Source organism: Phascolarctos cinereus, unplaced genomic scaffold (assembly GCF_003287225.1).
Source record: "Phascolarctos cinereus isolate Bilbo 61053 unplaced genomic scaffold, phaCin_HiC Scaffold_1;HRSCAF=81, whole genome shotgun sequence".
NCBI classification, from domain to species: Eukaryota; Metazoa; Chordata; class Mammalia; order Diprotodontia; family Phascolarctidae; genus Phascolarctos; species Phascolarctos cinereus.
This window is the reverse complement of record NW_027555514.1, coordinates 276,913,624-276,934,765: the sequence shown is the minus strand read 5'-3', so window position 1 is coordinate 276,934,765 and position 21,142 is coordinate 276,913,624. Positions and strand designations below refer to the sequence as shown.

The following is a 21,142-nucleotide window of genomic DNA, read 5'->3' as shown; positions in this document are numbered from 1 at the left end:
TCATTGCTTCCAGGCCAGTAGCTATGAGGAAGCCTATCACCTGTGCAGGGTGCTGGTGGGTACTAGGAAAGAGAAAGAAAACAGAAAAAAGGAAGGAAGGAAGGAAGGAAGGAAGGAAGGAAGGAAGGAAGGAAGGAAGGAAGGAAGGAAGGAAGGAAGGAAGGAAGGAAGGAAGGAAGGAAGGAAGGAAGGAAGGAAGGAAGGAAGGAGGGAAGGAAGGAGGGAAGGAAGGAGGGAAGGAGGGAAGGAGGGAAGGAGGGAAGGAGGGAAGGAGGGAAGGAGGAAGGAAGGAAGGAAAGGAAGGAAGGAAGGAAGGAAGGAAGGAAGGAAGGAAGGAAGAGAGGGAGGAGGGAAGGGAAGGAGGGAAGGAAGAGAGGAGGGAAGGAGGGAAGGAAGGAGGAGGGAGGGAAAGAAGGAGGGAGGAAGGAAAGAGGGAAGGAAGGAAGGAGGGAAGGAAGGAAGGAGGGAAGGAAGGAAGGAAGGAAGGAAGGAAGGAAGGAAGGAAGGAAGGAAGGAAGGAAGGAAGGAAGGAAGGAGGGAAAGAAGGAAGGAGGGAAGGAAGGAAGGAAGGAAGGAAGGAGGGAGGGAGGGAGGGAAGGAGGGAAGGAGGGAATGAAGGTATATAAATACAAAAACTGAGACAATTGCTGCACCAGAACAGCTTGCAATCTTACAGGGGTATAATGGCCAGTGAAGGATGTTTGGGTCTGGGGAGGCAGGGGAGGGTGAGTAGTCATAGGGCCATCACCCTTCCAGAAACAATTATATTATTGGTGGATTACTCATTCAGAGCAGGAGGCAGAAGGCGTCAGGGCTTCCCCCAGTGCAATGGCAGCTCCTGAGTCTGGATGGTCTCAGTGGACACCTGAATGAAGCATGATCAGAGGCCAGCTCCATACCCTGGTCTAGGTACATTTGGATTTACCCTGTCACCAATTAAGGTAGCTTAGCCCCAGGGTGGAGTGTTCCAAAGCTCAGGAGATTTACTTTCCCTCAGTCTTGGGGGTATGGATTCTGGGGGCCAAGAGTAGAGGTCTAGGTAAAGAAGCTGAATGGCAAGGCCCAGCACAGTGGATGGCAAGATGCCCCATTAGCTAGATGTCTGTTATGGGAATTGTCATCTGTAATGTGGAGACATCTGGAGATTCTGCCAAGGAACTGGAGTCTTTGGCTAATGGTGAATTAGTGACAATGCAATGAACAGCAGAAGGTAGGATTGTGGAAGGCAGGAGTTCCTAACTTTTTGTGTGTCCTGGACCCAGTTGGCATCATCCTGGTGAAGGCTAAGGACTCTTCTCAAAATGTTTTTAAATGCATAAAGTAAAATATAGAGGATTACAAAGAAAATCAATTGTGTTTGAAAATAAAGATGTAATATTTCTGGTGAGTTCATGGACCCCCTGGGGGATGTTGGGGAATGGACCACAGGTTAAGAACCTTTGATTATAGGGGAAACAGCAAAGAGTCAGAAGTCCTTGGAGTCAGACAGAAGACCTGGGGTTCAAATCCCAACCTAATCATTTACTACCCATGTGACCTTGGTCATGTCACTGTCTCTCTGGCCATCAGTTTCATCCTCTCAAATGAGGTTGGAATTGGTGGTCCTGTGGGTTCCTTCTTTAGCTGTATGTAAATCTTCTGATCTAAGGCATCTGGGCATTTTGTGCTATCCATCACTATCCACCCCACCCCACCATGCCCAATCTAATCCAACCAGGAGGCTAAATTGCCTTGGCTTCTAGCTGGGTGAGTTGTTAGTACAAGTACTGTTCCCACAAGGAACGTCACACACGACCACAAACCCCAGAGAAAAAACCTTGGGGACAGGAGCTACTGCTGAGTCTGAATCAGCCTTGCATTTTGGGAGCCTGTCTCCCAGCTAAGTACCAGATGAGCTAAATGATTGTCCTCAGTGGACCTAAGAGGGCAGAGAGAATGACAGGCCTATAGTTGTTCCCCTTGAACCGCCCCCCCCCAGCAGTTCTAAAACTGCTTGATTCAGCCGTTTCTGAGCCCGGGATTTTGAATCCCCCAGGGGAGTGTCCTGGAAGGGATGCTTCATTTGTATGACACTACCCAGAATGCTCTCTTGGCACACCAGCGTCTTCCAGCAATGTCCTGCTAGAAACCTGAAAGGTCCCGGTGTGGCCGAGGCAAAGGGTCTCTCCTTCACAAGCCCACACCACCCCCTCATCCCCCACGTGCCTGAGTGATGAGGCTGATGATTGCATTAATATTAAACAGGCTCACAGTACTGGAAGACAGCTAGCAAGCAGGAGCTAGGGGAGGCTAATGAATGTCCCTGCCAAGATTCTGTGGCTTCAGGCCTCTTCAAGCTTTAATTGGAAACATGCTGATATGATAATAGACAGGCAAGAAGTAAGGTTAGCATCCTGTCCAACCCATGCCTAGCGTTCAGGACACTGTGGAAAAAGACAGAAGCCCTGTCCTTACATTGCTAGGAAGAACCCAGGATAAACATGTTCAGAGACAGGGAACATCCCAAAGAAATGTCTTTCTGTTAGACTGGAAACTCCTCCAAGGTGGGGACCTAAGTTATGTTTGCATTCTCCTAGGTACCCAGCCCAGCGCAGTCCTCTGCCCAACTTACCTGAGGAAGAGAAGGAAGAGAGAAGTGAAGAGAGGAGATGGAGAGAAGGGAGAAAGGAGAAATGAGGAAAGTAGAGGGGAAAGAGAGAGGTAGGGGAGAGAAGGGGAAGGAAGGGAAAGGAAGGAATGAAGGAAGGAGAAAGGTAGGGACAGAGCAGGATGGGAGAAAAGGGATGGGAGGAAGGAAAGAAAAAAGGAGAAAGGGAAAATAAGAGGAAGGTGGATGTAGCAAGAAGGGAGGAGAGAGGGTGAGGAAAGGAAAGAAGGAAGGAATAAGAGGGAAGAAAAGAGAAGAATGCAAGAAAAGGAAGGAAGGAAGGAAGGAAGGAAGGAAGGAAGGAAGGAAGGAAGGAAGGAAGGAAGGAAGGAGAAAGGAAAGATAAGAGGAAGGTAGGATGGGGAAAGGAAGAAGGCAAAAAAGGAAAGAGAAAAAGAGGAAGGGAGGAAGGCAGGAAAGAAAAGGAAGAGAAGGAGGAAAGGGGGGAGAGAGAAGGAAAGGGAAGTAAGGAAGACTGAAGAGAAGGACAGAGGAAGGGGAAGGAAGGAAAGGAGGGGGAGGGAGAAAGGAAAGGGGGAGAGTGAGGCATTGAAGGCTTTCTCAGAGGGTTATCTAATGATATTTTAGAATATTTTGGATATCTTTATCTAAATATCTTTAGATATTTAGAATATTTTCAATATTTTAGAAAAATTTCCTCTATCTAGGTGCAAGGAAAGTTGGCTAGATGTAGGTATATATAACTGACCTGAGAAAACGCCATTCTTTCTCACATTCTCTCACAAAACTGACAATATTCAATGACTTCTCGCACCTTGACTGATGTGATTCAATGCAGCATTTTTTTTTTGAGTGCTTGCCATGTATCCTTGATCTCCTCCCTGCCCCTCCCCCACTGCCCTTGCTAGAGCTTTATTTCTGCTCAGTTATCTATCTGGCTGCATATTCTTTTCAATCTAAGAATAAAAGCAAGTATTTACGCAGAGCACACAGTGTGATACAAAGACAATGGCGAGACAGCCCCTGCCCTCAAGGAGCTTACATTCACCTGTCTCTTCCAACTCTCTTCCAGTCTACATCGACCTACTCCCCTCCACCATTTTGGGGAGATGGGAGTGTTCTTCTCCTAGACTTTTTTGGGCCTAGACTTGGCCCATTTAGCAGAATTGAAATAGACGGCGGCGCCTCATTGACTTGGGAGTCTCTGTGGTTCTCACACCCTGGAGTCTGGCCTGGATAATGGTTTGCTGCTGGGCTTGGTCTGAAATGTCGAGTCTCCACACCGAGTCCCTTCATCACTCCCTCGCGCTTGCATGACCTCCTAGCATTTGACATTAGCCAGAGCTTGGCATATTTCTATGCAGGGCTGAGTCCTCCGGAGCTCAGTTCTCTTACCGATCTACACAGCGCTATTCGCTATTCGGTGAATACAATCATGCGAGATTTATTTGTTTGCCTTGGCTTCCTCTGACCCAAGAGGGCTTGCTTTGTATTGCTTCAAAACGATGCATGTCTCTACCCTTTTGGCAATCGATTAGTTTGTCTTGTAAATCAGAGAAGTGATGAAGAATGAAAAATGAACAGGACCTTGGGATGAATTAGCAGGAACACAATCTAGCAAGGCGGCCAAGTGCTTCTCTCCCAATACGGCGCTTGGTGTGGGGCCGCCTTAAAGTTCCGTATTCCATGTGCGGCTCCGCACTTGGAACTGAGGTGTGGAAAGATGGAGAAAAGAGAGGAGGCCTTGTGGAGAGCGATAAACAGGAACTCTAGGTCTTGTTTTCATTCCTTTCAGTTCCCTTCATCATTTCAGCAAAAGCTCTTGGGCATAACCTCTCCTCCTTCCCTTTATTTTACTCCTCAAAGGTAGGCAGGTAGGTGAGTTCAGTCATTTTTCAGCTGTGTCAGACTCTTTGTGACCCATTTGGGGTTTTCTTGGCAAAGATCCTGGAGTGGTTTGCCATTTCCTTCTCCAGCTCATTTTACAGATGAGGAAACTGAGGCAAACAGAGTGAAGTGATTTGTTTAGGGTCACACAGTTAGGCTAGATCTGAACTCAGAAGGATGAGTCTTCCTAATTCCACGCATGGCACTCTAACAACTGAACCACCTAACTGCTCCCAGTATAGGTATAGATTGTTTTTTCATCTGGAAAATGAGTGGATTGGACTAGAGGGCCCCTGCGAGCACTTCCAGGTCTAAGTGTGTGATATATATATATATATATATACTGCCTATGTGATATGAATGTCACCTGCCTATGACTCAGTTTCCTCATATGTAAAACGATGGGCTTTGACTCAGTGGTCTCTAGCTCTAAATCTAGGATTGTGCGATCTGATGATACGAGGCTTCATATGATTAATTACTTCCAAGGGGTGAAGACAGAGAGCCCTGGCCAGAAGTTATATATCCCCAGTCAAGTGACTATCATCGTTTCTAAACTCTTCGGGGCCTCATTTCTTAGCCTGTTGATGGTTCAGCAACCTCACCTCCTTCCTCCCCATCTGCCTCTTTCTGCTTTCTCACCATTCATTAGAACTTTCAACAGAAGCCCACACAGCCAAACTGTTCTTTCCTCAAGCTCAGGTAAAAGACCTGGTAGATGCAACAGGGATCATTATGGCTACTGTGTGATGTCAGAACTGGAAGGGACCTTAGCTCATCTAGTCTTGTACAGCTGGAGAAATTGAGTCCAATTGCAACTCTTCTCCAGAGTGAATCTTTTGGGGCATTTGAACTACACAGTATCCAATCTTACATTTTCTGTCCTTTTCGTTAACGTTGTCATTGTGAATATTGTATCCCTTACTTCATACCGCATCAGTTCGTATAAGTCTTCTCACCCTTCTCTGCAGTAGACCCATCCAGAGGAGGCAGGACAACCAAACAGGACCAAAGACAGTGCTGGTGGGAGGGAGACAAGAACCTCTTCCTTACCTATCTTCTTACTCACTTTCCAATAGTACTTGGGCAATCAGGCCCTTGACGTTTAAAGACCTTCACGATCTGATTCCTATCTCTAGGTCTAGGCTTATTTTCCCTTTTTCTCCCTCCAGGCAAACTAGACTACTTGCTAATTCATCTCTCACCTCCAAACCTTTGTAGAGACCATGCTTCCTGCCTGGAATGCTCTTCTTTCCTCATCTCCACCTCTTAGAATCTTTAGCTGCGAGGATTATCCTGATCCTCCCAGTGGCTAGCATACTCCTCTCCCACCCCCTAAGAAAGATTCCTTCATATTTCCTGTATGTGTTTTTCACTTACACGTGTACATGTTATGTTTAGAATGTAAGTTCTTTTCAAGCGAAGCTGGCTTCACTTTTGTCTTAAATCCTCCATGCCCAGCACAGAGCTTGGCATACAGTTGCTCAATAAATGCTTAGAGACTTCAAAGTTGGCACTTTTTCCTCCAGGCCATGCAGATGCATAACACCTTAGGCATTTGAATGAATGAATGAGCCAATGCACAAATGAATGATTAAAAGAAAAAGCATTTATTAAGTGCCTACTATACTATTACCCATAGGTACCAGGCATTAAGCAAAGCTCTGAAGATACAACTTCCAGAAATCCTCAAAAAGACTTACATTCTTTTAAAAGTAAATTTAAATTTATCTTTTGTTTTTATATCTTCTACATTACCCTAAATTCCCTCCCTTCTCCTGCATTCTTTACATCTCAGTAATATTTTATTCCATTCATGAACCCAGTTAGGTTAGCCATTCCCCAATCAATGGATATCTACTCTGTTTCCAGGTCTTTGCTACTGCTAAAACTGCTGTTATAAATATTTCCATGTATATGGGGACTTGCTTTTTTGTCATTGATCCCCTTGGAATTTATTTTAACAATAGAATCTCTGGGTCAAGGCATATGGAAATTTTAGTCACTTTCTTCATATAATTCCAACTTGCTTTCCAAGAAGTTTGGACCACTTCACAAGGAGGTTACATTTAAGAGAGAGACAATAAATAACAAGAAATGGTGGTCAGGGGAGGATATTTTGATCTGTGGAGTCACAAGCATGATGAAGGGAACTACAGGACAGTCAAATGACTTATGTTTTCCAGAAGCACTAACATTCCATTGATGATTGTGCCTTGAGTAAGAGGTGGAAAGCGGATATTCGGAAGACTGACATGTGTGTGGCAGCAGAGTAGAAGGCAAGATGGCCGGGCTGGATGGCTTATGAAACACGCTATGATCTGGCCCCAACTACATATGGTAGACTAGGTCAGTTTCCATTCACTCAGTCACCAGTCCAAACATCTCAGCCCCAGGGAAAGAGTTAGAAAGCTGAATGGCTCAGCTCCCTCAGGAATTGGCACACTTTTCAATGGAGTCACCTTGGGGATCTGGATGCTTGCTGGAAAGTTACTAATGCTCAAAAGATTTCCAGGCTCCCGTTTAGGAACCATTGGCAGAGACGGGTTGCAAGCCAAGCAAGACAATTGGTCTCATTCCTTTGGGGTTGTAGGTTGATTCTGGATGGTATTTCTTGTTTTTGTTTTTCACCAGAAGCATGAGCACCCACATTGATCCCCCCCCCCTCCTTCACCTGCTTACCTCTCAATGACCTCTGCGTGGATCCAAAAATTAAATCCCCCATTTGAAGGAGAGACTTGCCCCTATCAAGAAAAATTTTTAAAGAAAAATGTGATTGTAAGCTCTGAACAAAATTCCCAAGTTTCCCTCCCAAAACTTCAAGATTCTGTTCATTTCATTAGTGTGGGTGGTCTCTCCATTGACCCACATCAAAAAGCTCTCTACAACTTTGAGGGTTGCAATGATCTGATAATTCATCATCCTGGGGCCAACCTGATAGCAAGCCTGGTCCCTCTTGGCCAGAACCATCCTAAGAGGACATAGAGCCTTTTACCACAGGCTGATATGTACTATGATAAATACAGAGCTAGATTTATTGTCAAGAAGACTTGGGTTTGAGCCCCAACTCAATCACTTATTAGCTGGGTGACCCTGGGTAAGTCACTTAACTTCTGGGCTCATTTCCTCATTTGTAAATTAGAGAGGACAAGACTGAATGTCTTTGACATTCCTTCTGGCTCTAAATGGATGATCTTAAGACCCACACCTGAAGCCTTTCTAGCTTGGTATTATTAGATTAGATAAAGCATTCCTACAAGCCTTTTCATTTGCTTTCATCTTCCCCAGAATGCAGTTTGCTGCCTTGTGGTAGGAGTTACCTAGAGGCTGTATGGTCAGTCAGTTCAACAGACCTTAAGCCTGTGGCAAGTAGGGCAGTAAGGTGGTACACTGTCAGATCTTACTAGCTGTGTGACCCCGGGCAAGTCACTTGACTCTGCCTCAGTTTCCTCCTCTGGAAAATGAGCTGGAGAAGCCAATGGCCAATGACTCCAGTATCTCTGCCAAGAAAACTCCAAATGGGGTCACAAAAAGTCAGACATGACTGAGCGACAACATTAACCAATTTAACCCAAAATATATATATATATATATATATATATATATATATATATATATATATATATATATATATATATATATATATATATTTTAATCTACAACCTTAAACTGCAGAGGCCAAGGAGCTAGAGCTAGAGAAGTCAGGTAGAGCTGTGACCTATCTGCTTCTTCCTCACCTAAGAGTGAGAGATATTGAAATGGTAACAGCTGTGATCTGAGTTGATGAGGGCTCACAGCTGCTCATGGTGATAGATTATTACCATGCCCTTCCTCACATCTACTAATACCACCACCATCACCACTACTATTACTACCACCACCACCACCACCACCACCACCACCACCACACCACCACCACCACCACCACCACCACCACCACCACCACCACCACCACCACCACCACCACCACCACCACCACCACCACCACCATCACCATCGCCTTCACCATCACCATCACCTTCGCCATGATCATCACTATGGAGCAGCAGAATGGTTAATACCAAGAATTGGTTGAACAGGTATGTTGGCAAATTAAGCTGAGAGTCTGTGATAAAATGTAGAATAGAGTTTGAGTCCACAGAATTTAGTGAATTTAGTATTTGATCTGAGTAACTGTGGAAGCAGAGGGAGTGATTAATGAAGGACCCAACTGTATGAAAGAGAGTATTCAGTTTGGACTAAGTGATTAGTAGTGAGAGACTGAGATTCGTGGGCTGAGTGTCTGAATCTAAGTCTCTAGGCAATGTGAGGATATATTTCAAGACTTCAGAGGAGGAGTCCTGTGTGTTCTGTTTTCTGAGGGACTGAATTCATACTGGGTTTCCTGGGGAGAATGTGTTTTGGAGTGGAGCTGGAGAAAGAAGTTAGAGGACTCTGGACTCTGATGTCAATCTCCGTGAAGTGATGGAAATAGAATAAGTGAAGATAATAAGACCTAGAACAAGGGTCCTCAAAAATTTGTTGTTTGTTTCGTTGTTTGTACGATGGCCCTGGGGCAGCCTATGGATCCTTCTCACAATAATGGTCTTAAATGAATGGGTTAACAAAGGAAACCAATTATATTGAAATAGAGTTACCAAAATGATTTTTAAAGTTCACAGACCCTTTGGAACTCAAAATCTTGTAAAAATAAATGCTAAAAATTTTCTTGACAGGTAGCTGGGGGGAAAAAAATAAAATAATATTGAAGTTCACAGACCCTAGGTTAAGATACTCTGCTAGATGGCCATCATCCTGACATACTAGGAGTGATGGGGAATGGAAACATAAGCAGACCGAGGGGGTGAGAGTGAATGTTTGTGAATGGGTCTTCATTATGAAAAGCCATAGATTGGTATGTCTAGAGGCCCCTTCTCACTGCTGGACCCTTCAAACATCCAGTGCAGAGGAGGAAGAGAGTTATAAAAGCTGATATTCATGTATTGTTTTATCTTACTCAGTACAAGGTGCTTCCTAAGTTTATAGAACTAGAACTTCAAGCTACCTTCAGAGCTCATTTAAAATAAGTGTTAGAACAGAATGGGAACTCTCCCCACTGGGGCAGCTGAGAATTCATCTACTCTGTCACATTTAGGGCAGTTCTTGTCTATAACCTTCCATAAAGCCTGTGAAAGGAGTCTACCCAGGGCCCCCAGGCCTTCCTCTGCTTTCCTAGATGTGCCGTGGCTACCATACAAGACACCATATTTGATATTTTGAGGCTACCATGCAAAGGAAAATGGAAAACAGCCCCTGTGCCCAAGGGGCATGAATTCTACCACTTGGGCTCAGTCATCTGTTAGCCCTCACTCATGACTATATATCAACTTTACTCTGGCCATAAATGTGGAAAATATATTGACAAAAGGTAGTGAGAATCTAGTCCATCCATCCATGCACAATGATAATTTGGTCAGGAAGATACCCAAGTTCGAATCCTCCTTCAGACTCTAGCTGTATGACCCTGAACATTACACTTCACTTGTCTCAGCCTCAATTTCTTTGTCAGTAAAATGGGGATAGCAATTGTACTTAGTACATGGGTTGTTAAGGGGCAGCTAGGTGGTGCCATAGTGCATAGAGCCCTGGAGTCAGGAAGACTCATCTTCTTGAGTTCAAATCTGGCCTCAGACACTTCTAGCTGTGTTACCCTGGGTAAGTCACTTTAACCCTGTTTGCCTCAGTTCTTCATTTGTAAAATGAGCTGGAGAAGGAAATGATATCTTTGCCAGGAAAACTCCAAGTGGGGTCACAGAGTTGGACACAACTGAATAACTACACGAGGTTGTTAGGAGGAACCAAATGAGATCACATTTGAAATGCTTTGCAAATCTCAAAGTGCTATTTACATTTTATTCTTAGCAGGTGATACAAGGAAATCATAATTTTTAAAAATGAAAACACAGAAACCACTTCAGGCCAAAAAAAAAGCCATTTCATCTCTTGCCACTGCCATCCTTTCATCTCTGCAGACTCAGTTTCCTCATCTGTAAAATGAAGGTGCTGGACAAGGTCTTGAAGGTCCCTTCCAGCTGTAAATATAATAACAATACCAATAATCTCTAGCATTTATCCAGTACTTTAACATTTGCAAGCGCTTCACAAATATTGCCTTATTTTATCCTTACAACAACCCTGGGCGGTGGATACTACTATTACCCCCATTTTACAGATGAGGAAACTGAGGCAAATGGGTTGAGTGACTTGCCTGGGGTCACACAGATAGTATGTATCTTAGGTTGAACTTAAACTCAGGTCTTCCTGACTTCAGGTCCAGCTCTTTATCCACTTTGCCACCTGGCTTCCTCTATCATTCTTGCCCATCAGAGACATGGCAGCCATGAAGGAAGAGGACACAAGATGATGAATCATATTGACTCATAAAATGGTGAAGGACATCGGAAGGGAGAAGTGACTCTTTAGAAAGCTCAGCATGCGGCCTGCTCAGGAGTCATTGGGCTATCCCATCCTTCATTCCATTTCTTCATTTTTCTCTCTAGAGGGCTGGGCAGAAGTCACATTGCGTCAGCACCCACCTTAACCTTGGGGAAGCTTTGTTTTAAATAAATGGGCAAATCCTACCAGTTCTACACGTCACTCACTAGGTACTCATGAGCTCTGCCTCTCCAGAGCCTGGGGACCCAGAACTCGGACTAGAGAGTGGGAAGGGAGAGCCGTTAGAGATGTACCTTCTTTATCACCCACTGGTTTCCCAGAAGTTTGTGACCAAACTCCTGAAAAGGAAGTTATCTGTCATCTATGTCTTCATATCCCCAGCAACCAGCAGAGTGCCTTCCACACAGCAGGTGCCTAATAGATGCTTATTGACAGTAAATTCTCAATCATCATCTGTCAAATGGGTTGATAAATAGTAAGGCCTATCCTTTAAGGAAATGTCAAGTCCCAGGATGACTTCATATTCTTTAGTGGAGAGCTTTGTGATTATTCCCCGTTTGGGATTCTTCTCATCACCAAGGGCTTCTTCTGACTGGTTCCCTGCCTCCAATTTGGTTTCCATTAGTGGGACTGCATTTGGGGTCCGTATGAAAGGCTGTCCTGCTCATCCTCTCATCTCAAGAGTCAAGGAAGAGCTTTTCTGCATTGTAATGTCAGTGAACATCTGGGTAATCTTGAAGCTTCAGCATCTGTTCAACACATGTGCTGGCCCAGGGCCCCCCTGGCCTCTCTCCCTAGAGAGCCCCTAGCAGCCATCCCTCATTACCACCCTCTGTGCTGCCCCATTGAAAGGGAAAGAAAGAGTTTATGTGTGTGTCACTGTCATTCGCTCTGGGAAGGCAGTCCCAGAACACATGCAGCCAGAGTTTACTGGGGCCATGATCTCCCTTCAGTTACCCCCAGACCCCTACACACAAGAGACCAAGTCAACTCTGGAGATCTGTTCCATGGACTCCCTCCCAGCCTCCAGGAAAAGGGGGAAAGGGTATGAATTTTCAGTGCCTTCTCTCCAGCCCTTTTCTGCTTGCCCTGCTCCTACTGAAAGCTGAGCTAGCTAGAAATAAGAAAAGCATTGGGAAGAATCTTATTTTAAAAAAAAAAGTCAATCCCAGCGGCATCACTGATCAAGACAGACCTCTCCCTACCCCAAAACCTTTGCCCTGCCCACATCTATTCTCCCCTCCCTATAGCAGGTACCCGCCTTCTCTTCAGTCTCAGGTATTCACTCCCCTTGCAATCATACCCTCTAAAATATGGTACAGTTCTGATGTACAAGTAACATGATCAAAGGAAGAAGATAAGAATGCACCTCCCTGACTTCATTACAGAATAATGGATTGTACACCACATTGACCTTGGTGATTGTGGTGTTTACTTTGGCTCAGTTTAAAAAAAATAATTCTTTATAACAAGGAATAGTTCTCTGGGAAGGGGAGGAACACATTTGGAAATCAAGGTGATATAAAAATAAAAGAAATTGATAAGTATTTCTTTTAAAAAAAGTTATAGGATTATAGGACGATAAACTGGAAAGGTTCTTGGGGAACATCTGTAATCGTCCATTGCCCTCATATCATAAATTGGGAAACTGAGGTCCAGAGAAAGGATATGAATTTGGGGTGTTTGATTTAGCTGTCTACCCCAAATCTTTTCTTCCCTATCACATGGGACAGATCCAAGGGACCAAGAGAAAAATAAGGTCATTGACCTAGAATTGGAAGGGAATTCAAGGCCATTTAGTCCAACCAGCTCATTTTACAGATAAGGAAACTGAAGCCTAGAGGGGTTATGTGACTTGTCCAGGGTCATACAGATAAGAAATCAAATCTCAAGCCTAAATCTTCCAATGCCAAATCCAGTTCTCTTCCTATAACACTACAAATAAAATGACTTCTGGGTGGTGTAGAAGATAGAGCGCAAAGCCTGGGGTCAGGAAGACTCGTCTTCCTGAGTTCAAATCCAGCCTCAGATACTTACTAGCTATGTTACCCTGTTTGCCTCAGTTTCCTCAACTGTAAAATGAACTGGAGAAGGAAATGGCAAACCACTCCAGGATCTTTGCCAAGAAAACCCCAAATGGGGTCACAAAGAGTCAGACACAGCTGTGCAACAGCAAATAAAAGGCTGTAGACCCTTCTTGTCCACAAAAGCAAACTCCAATGGGTGCCCTGAACCACAGTGAAATCTACCCAGGCACCACCCTGGATCACGGAGGTTTTCAAGTGAAGCCAACATGGCCCGCCCTCACACTCCCTGCTCTGAGATCATCCAGTTGACAACCTAGCCCTAAGTGGGAAGGGAAGGCTTGACAGGTCCATAATGCTAATGGAATAGATTTGAAAGATGTTAAACAAATAGTGTCCTGGCAAGGCAGGCCAAGGGGGAGAGGAGCAATGAGAAAGCCAGATTTTGGTGCCGAGCCCCCCCCCCTTCAGGATCTCAGTATTCAGAGGAGGTGCTGGAAAGAATCTGTGGAGACCCCCATGGGCATTCATGACTCAGACCCTGGAAGGCCTGAGATAAAGCACATTAGCGACGTCAGTCTCATCAGCAGATGACTTTCCTAAGCCTTGAATGTTTATTGAGAGTATTGAGACAAGCCTATTCATCTTTTCCCCTATAAATATGCTATCTTGGAGCACCAGGGCCTCACACTGAGGTCTCCATAGCAACTCGTTCTAAGTTCTTTGGCTTTGAAATTGGGAGGCTGAGCTTTCCCGGGCAGAGTCCAAATGAGAGGCAGTGTGGTGCCGTGGAAAGACACCTGGGTTTGGAGTCAGATCTAGCCTTGAATCTTTGCCCTGACGTGTAAGATCTGGGTGACTTCAGGCACTTTACAAAAGAAGGCAGGGTCTCTAGCCGTAAGGAAATCCTAAATCTGGCCCAGGGCTAGTAACACTTTTTGTGTCCTAGACATAGTCTGCTAAAGCCTATGGACCCCTTCTCAGAATTATGCTTTATTGCCTACATTCATCATTTAAAGGAATGCTAAATTTCAGTTAGAAGTTATTGAAAATACAGATGTAAGTAGGGTTTTTTTTTTTCTGTACATGTTCATGGAGCTCTTGAATTCTCCTCGTGAACCCCAGGTTAAAAATTTCCTATTTGGAGTTAGAAGTGACCTAAACTAAGGGACCTCAGGGGCTATCTAGAGTAACTGCTTCATTTTACAGGAGGGGAAACTGAGGTCTGGGGAAATCATAGGGTCATAAATGCTCAAATGCTGTCTAGACAAACTCCCTTGTTTTACAAAAGGGGAAACAGGTCAGTCCAGGGAGTAAGGTTCCTTAGTTTATATTTGATGCGTTCCCCGAGGTCCCACAGGATAGACACAAAGAATCAAAAAGAAAAGTAAGGAAACTGAGGCCCAGGGAGTGACTGATTTGTCCAAGGTCATACAAGTAGTAAGGGAAATACAGGATCCCATGAGATGCACAATTAGAGGACCTGGGTTCAATCTTGGGTGTGTGGACACTTAAGTTCTCTGAACCTCAGTTTCCTCATCTATAACAGGAGATTGGACTAGACCTCCAAGGTCCAATCTAAGGTTCTACATAGTACTAACAATATCTTATATTTCTATAACACTTTCAGGCTTACAAAGCACTTTCCATACAACACCTCCATGCTATAGTGAGTGCAAATCAAGTGGTGAGGTGACTTGCCTAAGGTCACATAGCTGATAAGGGTCAGAGCTGGAATTTCAGCCTAGTTCTTCTCACTATATCACCCTGCCTTCAAGGCCAGGCTGACCTCATAAAAGAAAGAAGAGAAGGGTGATGCTGTGGAAGGAGTCAGGAAGACTCATCTTCCTGAGTTCAAATCTAGCTCCAGACACTATCTATATGACCCTGGGCAAGTCCACTTAGCTCTGCTTGCCTCAGTTTCCTCATCTGTAAAATAAGCTGGAGAAGGAAATGGTAAACCACTGCAGTGTCTTTGCAAAGAAACCCCCAGATGGAGTCAGGAAGAGTAGGACACAATTGACCAACAGAAGAAGCATGGGGTATATAAAGTGATGGGAAAATTAAAAATAAGAGTTCAGGGACACTGCTAAGAATTTGAGAGGGTTTGGAGTAAAATTCAAGGCAATATTTGTATTGTAGAAGCTCAAGCACCAGGACTTGCTGAGCCATGCCTGAAATGGCGTTCCCTATGGGGAATTCGGGAAGGGCACGGAGTTGACTTCTCCATGGGTGAAACCAGGTTAAAGTGCACATCAAAGACTATTGAAGGAGAAAAGAAATCCCCAAAAGGCAGTACATAGGGAGGGAAAGATGAAGAGGGATTTGTTTGTTTGTTTGTTTCGGGGGGGGGGGTTGTTTTTTTTTTTTTTTGTCTTGTGGAGAGGTGAGGGAAGAGGAGTAGGGCATGGGCTGATTTATGTACACAAGTCTGGGGTTTTTCCTTCATTCTTTTTTTTTTAATTTAAAAAGTGTCAGTTGGTATTTTTTTGTTTTTATATGACTTTAATACCTAAATATACCCTTCACCCCCCTACTATCCAAGGATCTCTTATATAATTGTTTGGCTTTATTGGGGGAGGGTTGGGCTAGGCAATGGGGTTAAGTGACTTGCCCAGGGTCACACAGCTAGTAAGTGTTATGTGTCTGAGGCCAGATCTGAACTCAGGTCCTCCTGAATCCAGGGCTGGTGCTATATCCACTTCACCACCTAGCTGCCCTGGCTTTATTTATTTTTTTTAATAAGACCCAAAAAATCATCTCAACAAAACCAACGTGGCGACCAAGTCTGACTATATATGTATGTAAATAATATTCCACACCTGTAATCTCCCACCTATGCGAACTACATGAATCTTTTTTCATCCCTTCTCCAGTGCCAATCATCAGACGTTTATTTTGTACCTCTTAGGGGTACAGCATGAATCAGATTTAAAAAGTTCAGATAAGACACAATCTCTGCTCTCAAGGAGCTCATGTGGACCGAGGGGAGGGTAGAAGTTGGCACCAAGATAAGCCTAGAGATAAAGCCCAGCTCAGATGAGGACTAGCTGGGAAATCTTGGGCAAGCCGCTTCATCTTGGAGATGCGTCTGTGAAAGAGGAAATCTCCTTGCCTTGAGAGGGATGATGTGTTAACTTTGAAAACTCCTTAGAAATGGAAGCCCCATCCAAGACTTCCTTGGGTACCTCCTCTTGGCATGGAGGTGAGCCCGACTGCCTAAAGACCCCTTATGGACCCTCCAGCTGCTTCTGTTTCCACGTGTATAAAACGAGAGCATTTGGGTCCCTTTGGGCTCTGCGTCCTATGCTTCAGGTCTGCCTCCAGCGCCTCCCCCAGCTCTCCTGGCCCCTAACCACCCAGAGTAGCTACAAGCCCCCATTTCTTCTCACTTTGTTTCTCTGTGGGAGGGCCTTCTGCCTCCAGGTATGGCCTTTTAATCTTCATTGTCTCCATCCTTCTCCTAAGTGCTTCCAGCTGCTCTGAGCCACTCCTCCCAAGAGCTTCCTGGCTCTGTGTCTTGAGGCTGTTGTGGAAATCAGGGGGAAACCTCTGGCCCCACACAGTGGCTAAAAGTGTGGGATAAGCCCTGGACATAGAGTCAAGGGGACTTGGGTTCAAATTCTGACACTTAATAGTAGTGCGCCTCAATTTCTCCATCTGTATTTATTACTTATGTAAGCTTGGGGAAGTCATATTACCTCAATGGTCCTCAGTTTCCTCTTTTGTAAAATTAAGGGATTGGGCTAGATAGCCCCTGAGGTCCTTTCCAGCTCCAGATGTCTCAGTTTCCCCCTTTTAATTTTTCAATCTTTTTCATTTTCAATCTTCAACCAGGAAGGGCTATCCAGGGTGGGACTGAGCTGCCCAGCTGAACCTGATCTGATTCCCGTAAGGAAATGCCTTTCTCACCCAAAACCAGTGAATCATGTTCCCTTCAAGCCCCAAATCTAAGGCAGATGGGTAAACTGGCTGGTAAACCTTGGGGAAAAGGCATCTTCAAAGTTGCTTAAACTCCCATTGCTTACCGAGGGCCAGTAAAGTTGCAGAGGGCATTTCTAATTTATTAGGAGGTTACATTGGGTGTCTTATAGGGTCCCTTACAGACTAAGATCTGTGTTTCTACATGACACAAAAGTAAAGACTGGACTTTGGGGAGAGAGAAGGAATTTTGGAGGTGAAGAGAGTCAGACCTCAGGAAAACTATATTCCAGAGGACTTCAGCTCAGGTGGTTTTTTAGTTAAGGGACCTTAAAAGACATCTAGTCAACCCCCCCCCTTTTACAGATGAGAAAACTGAGATCCAGAGAGGTTAAGGGCTTTGCCCAAAGTTACACAGTAGATGGAAAGGCTGGGGTTCAAGCCCAGACCCCATAGTTCTAAATCCCACGACCTTTCCGTCAAACCAGGTGGAGGAAGGTTGCTACCTCTCTTTCAGGTAAGTTCTGCTTAAGTCTTTTATTCTTTTTGATTCCTCCTCTTCCTATACATCCAAAGCATTCATTTCCTGCCCCGTACATTTTTATTAGAATATAAGCTCCTTGAGGGCAGGGACCCATTTTGCTGTTGATAATGAATCCTATCAGCCGTGTCCACTTTCTGTGATCCCAACTGGGGTTTTCTTGGCAACTTCTGCCTTGGGTCCTGAGAGCTCAGCACTGTGTCTGTCACTTAGCAGGTGTCTAATGAATGCTTAATTGATTTTTATTATAATAGATTTAATCCTAAATTACATATTGTTCTATATTAATCCTCTAATTTATTTTGGGTGCTGGTTTTCTTTCCCCAACTAGGTCCTAAACTCCCATAGTGTGATAATTAATATTCATTACTTCAGGGCTCTGGGGTTTTACTCTTGCCTGGGAGTTGGAGGTATGGTGGACTAGTCCTTGAGAGTCGATTATTAAATTTTCATTGTGAGCACTTATACCTTGGAAATTGATAAATGCTACCAATTGGGTCTTGATTTATTGCTTTGTTTGATTGGCTAGACTTGAGAAAGCAATGGAGAAAGTATTAGTAAAATAGATTAAATTTACAAGTGCCAAGTTTTCAGGGAGCCTGGTTGTTAAATTTCCCAGAACGCTCCTCGTTGGAACCCTATCCACTGGCGCAGTCCCCAAGCATTTATTAAGCACCTTCTTACTGTCTGCTCCAGGCATGGTGGTAAGGGCTGGGTTCTTTCTGTCTTGTCCTGGTGGGCTTTCTCCATTGTAGTTCCAATCTCTTTCATCTATTTGGAGGAGAGGGAGTTTAGAGAGCCCCACAGAAGAAAGAAACTGGGCGATGCTCCAGAAAACAAAGGCTTTTTTTTTTAATTTGGCACATTCAAACTCACATGAGGGAAAGCATTTTAACTTCAGAGTTCCTAACTAACTTAGAACTGAAAGGAACCTCAGATGGCATCTTCTCAAACCCCCTAATTTTAGAAAGAAGGAAGAAATGGCTTCCCCAGGGTCACACAAGTACTAAGTAGCAGAACTCAGCTTCACTGCCAAGTCTTCTGACTGCAGATCCAGGGTCTTTCCCCCTGGTCATGGGACTTGCTCAAGGCCACACAACAGATTTAAACCCAAGGTCCAATGTTGTTCCTGGTCTAAGGTCAGCCATTTCCTTCTTGTGTGTATCCTGAAAGCATTCACACACTTCTTGGCTCACAATTGTTTCTTAGTCATTGAGTTGTGTCTGACTCTTCATGACCCCATTTGGAGTTTTCTTGGAAGAGATCCTGGAGTGGTTGGCCATTTCCTTCTCCAGCTCATTTTACAGATGAGGAAACTGAGGCAAACAGGGTGAAGCGACTTGCCCAGGGTCACACAGCTAGTGAGTGTCTGAGGCCGAATTTGAGCTCAGGTCTTCTTGTCTCCAGATCCACTTCCTGGAGCATGGAGAGGTTAAATTATTTACCCAGGATCACAGTGCCAGTCTTTCATCCTTTACTAGTTGCCTGTTTCTAAATTCTGAGGCCCTAGTGAGAGATGAGTAAATTGGGGAGGCAGGAAGCACGTCTTTCCAGTCCTTCGCCTCCCCTATTTCAGGTCCCACAATCACTGGGCCCTGCAGGGTGGGCCTGCTTTCCGTTTGTAGGCGTCTTTTCCACTGCGCCCCAAACTAGAACCAACCATTATCTGCTCATCTGGATGCCCGTTTCAAGTCACAACGCAGGAAAGGCTTTTTATCTGCGAAAGGAGATATCTTGAAAAGCTGATGAGTGTTCTCTTGGCACCCAGCTCCCTGGAAGGCTGCCGCGTATGCACCTCACGTTACCATGAGTTCTTCGTGTGCCGAGAATAGCTGGCCGAGGGGTCTGTTTGCCGCCGATGTCTTTGTCTTGAAACTTGAGGGGACCAGAGCGCGATGCTCCCTATCTTGGTCAGATAGACTGGGCAAAGGTCCCATCCGCCAAGCCCCCACAGTCTCCTCCAGCCGCGTGAATATAATTGCTAATATTGATTCCCCGTGCTGTGGTACGGGGAAAAGAATACAATTAGCATCTGAGAATTGGAGTCCAGTTCCCAACTCTGATGGATAATTCCACCTGTGTGGCCTTGGGTAAGGCGCTCTACTTTCCTAGGGCTCAGGTTCCTTATCTGTAAAATGAAAAGGGTGGAGTAGGTGACCTCTGGGGTCCCTTCAAGCTCTAGAGCTATTATCCTGTGTACATCTGGAGACTATCGTCTCTCCATTAGGAAGTTCCTCAATTCATGTTCATTCTTTCTATTGTACTATACAAATCCCCTTCATAAAACAAATCCCCCTAATAAAAGGAATTGTTCTGTGAAGTTTGGATTGAGGCAAAGGGCTGCCCTTGAGGACCTAGAGGGCCCCAGACCTGGGCTAAACTGTTTGGGGTTTTGCTCCACGAGGCCCCGGCACAGAGCCTGCCACACAGAAGGGTTTGTTGAATTAAGTTAGCATCTTTATTTTTAATCAGACTCTGAGTTTGTGACAAGTTTTATTTTGAGGGGATAAAGTAGGCTGGAGAGAGGGTGATGATAAACTGAGGCATCAGAGATCTCATGAAAAGGAACAACCAAGCAGCCAGTGGTCGGTCATAGAGAGGCTGCAGGGCACAGTGGATAAGAGGAGCTGGGTTCAAATCCTGATTCTGCCACTTCTACCTGGATGATTGCTTAAGTTACTTTATCTCTCAAGACCTCACTCTCCTCACCTGTAAAATGAGGAGTTTGAATTAGATAGTTTCTAAGGTCCCTTCCGGCTCCAGATCCATGTATAATCTCTAATCTCTCTGGGCCTCAGTTTCCACATCCATCATATAAGAAGGTTAGACTAAATGGCCTGTGAGGTCCCTTTCAGCTCTAAATCTGTGACCTAAAAATCTCTTTGGGCCTCAGTTCCCCCATCTGTAAAATGGGGAGCACTTTTCTTTCCCACTCTAAAGTGAAGGTGTTGGGCTAGCTGAGGTCCCTTCTCTCCCGAAATCTTTCCTCCCTAATCTACAGCTTTATAATAACCTTTGAACTGGGTGAGGCTCCCTAACTTTGTGTCAGGAAAGGAACTTTCAGCTCCCCAAGTCACAGATGGGCACCCTTCTTTCTCCAAAGAGCTTGAGTTGGGGAAACTCTGAAAGTACCCACAGCTGACTGCTCCTGGCTCTCGGAAAGGTGGAAATTGATTCATGCTTCAGGAATTCACGGAGGATAGTGAGCAGAGGAAAGGGGAGTTTACAGCTTATATCTGGCCCCAGTGGAGGCTGGGCAGCCACAAGGCCTCTGCATTCCAGAGGGTCTTCATGTCTGCTCAGCCAGGTGAAATGTCTGTCTCAAGAAGAAAAGCTGAGGAGGGATTTTAGGATCTTTTATTTCCCATTGGCCAAACCACAAGGCACGAGAACTTGCTTCAGCCAAAGACACATCTCCACAGCCTCCAAGACCCCCAAACAGGTTGGGAGGGCATAGAGTCAGATGATCCGATTCTGGGGATTGGGGCAGAAGGTTGGGCCAGCCTTCCCTTAGTGGAAAGTTGGGTGCCTACAGAAAACACTTAGCCCCGTGAGGAGAGCACAGGCATTGGCTCACGTTGAAAAGAACACATTTCAGCCTATCGCCTCTAGTTAGATAACTGAGGGAAGGAAAAAGGGAATAAAGTATGTATAGAGAGGCTACTATGTGCCAGGCACTGTGCTAAATGCTTTTTATGAATATTATCTTACTTGTTCCTTATGAGG

The 21,142-nt window shown here is 44.9% G+C and overlaps 1 protein-coding gene across 1 annotated transcript in view; it reads left to right on the top strand.

The window, feature by feature from the left end:
- SYN3 (synapsin III) overlaps positions 1-21,142 on the top strand; it is a 376,352-nt gene that overhangs the window by 37,151 nt on the left and 318,059 nt on the right. Inside the window, 1 exon segment of the mRNA XM_078150457.1 lies at positions 12,850-12,890. Within this exon segment, the coding sequence (XP_078006583.1) occupies positions 12,850-12,890 (41 nt within the window).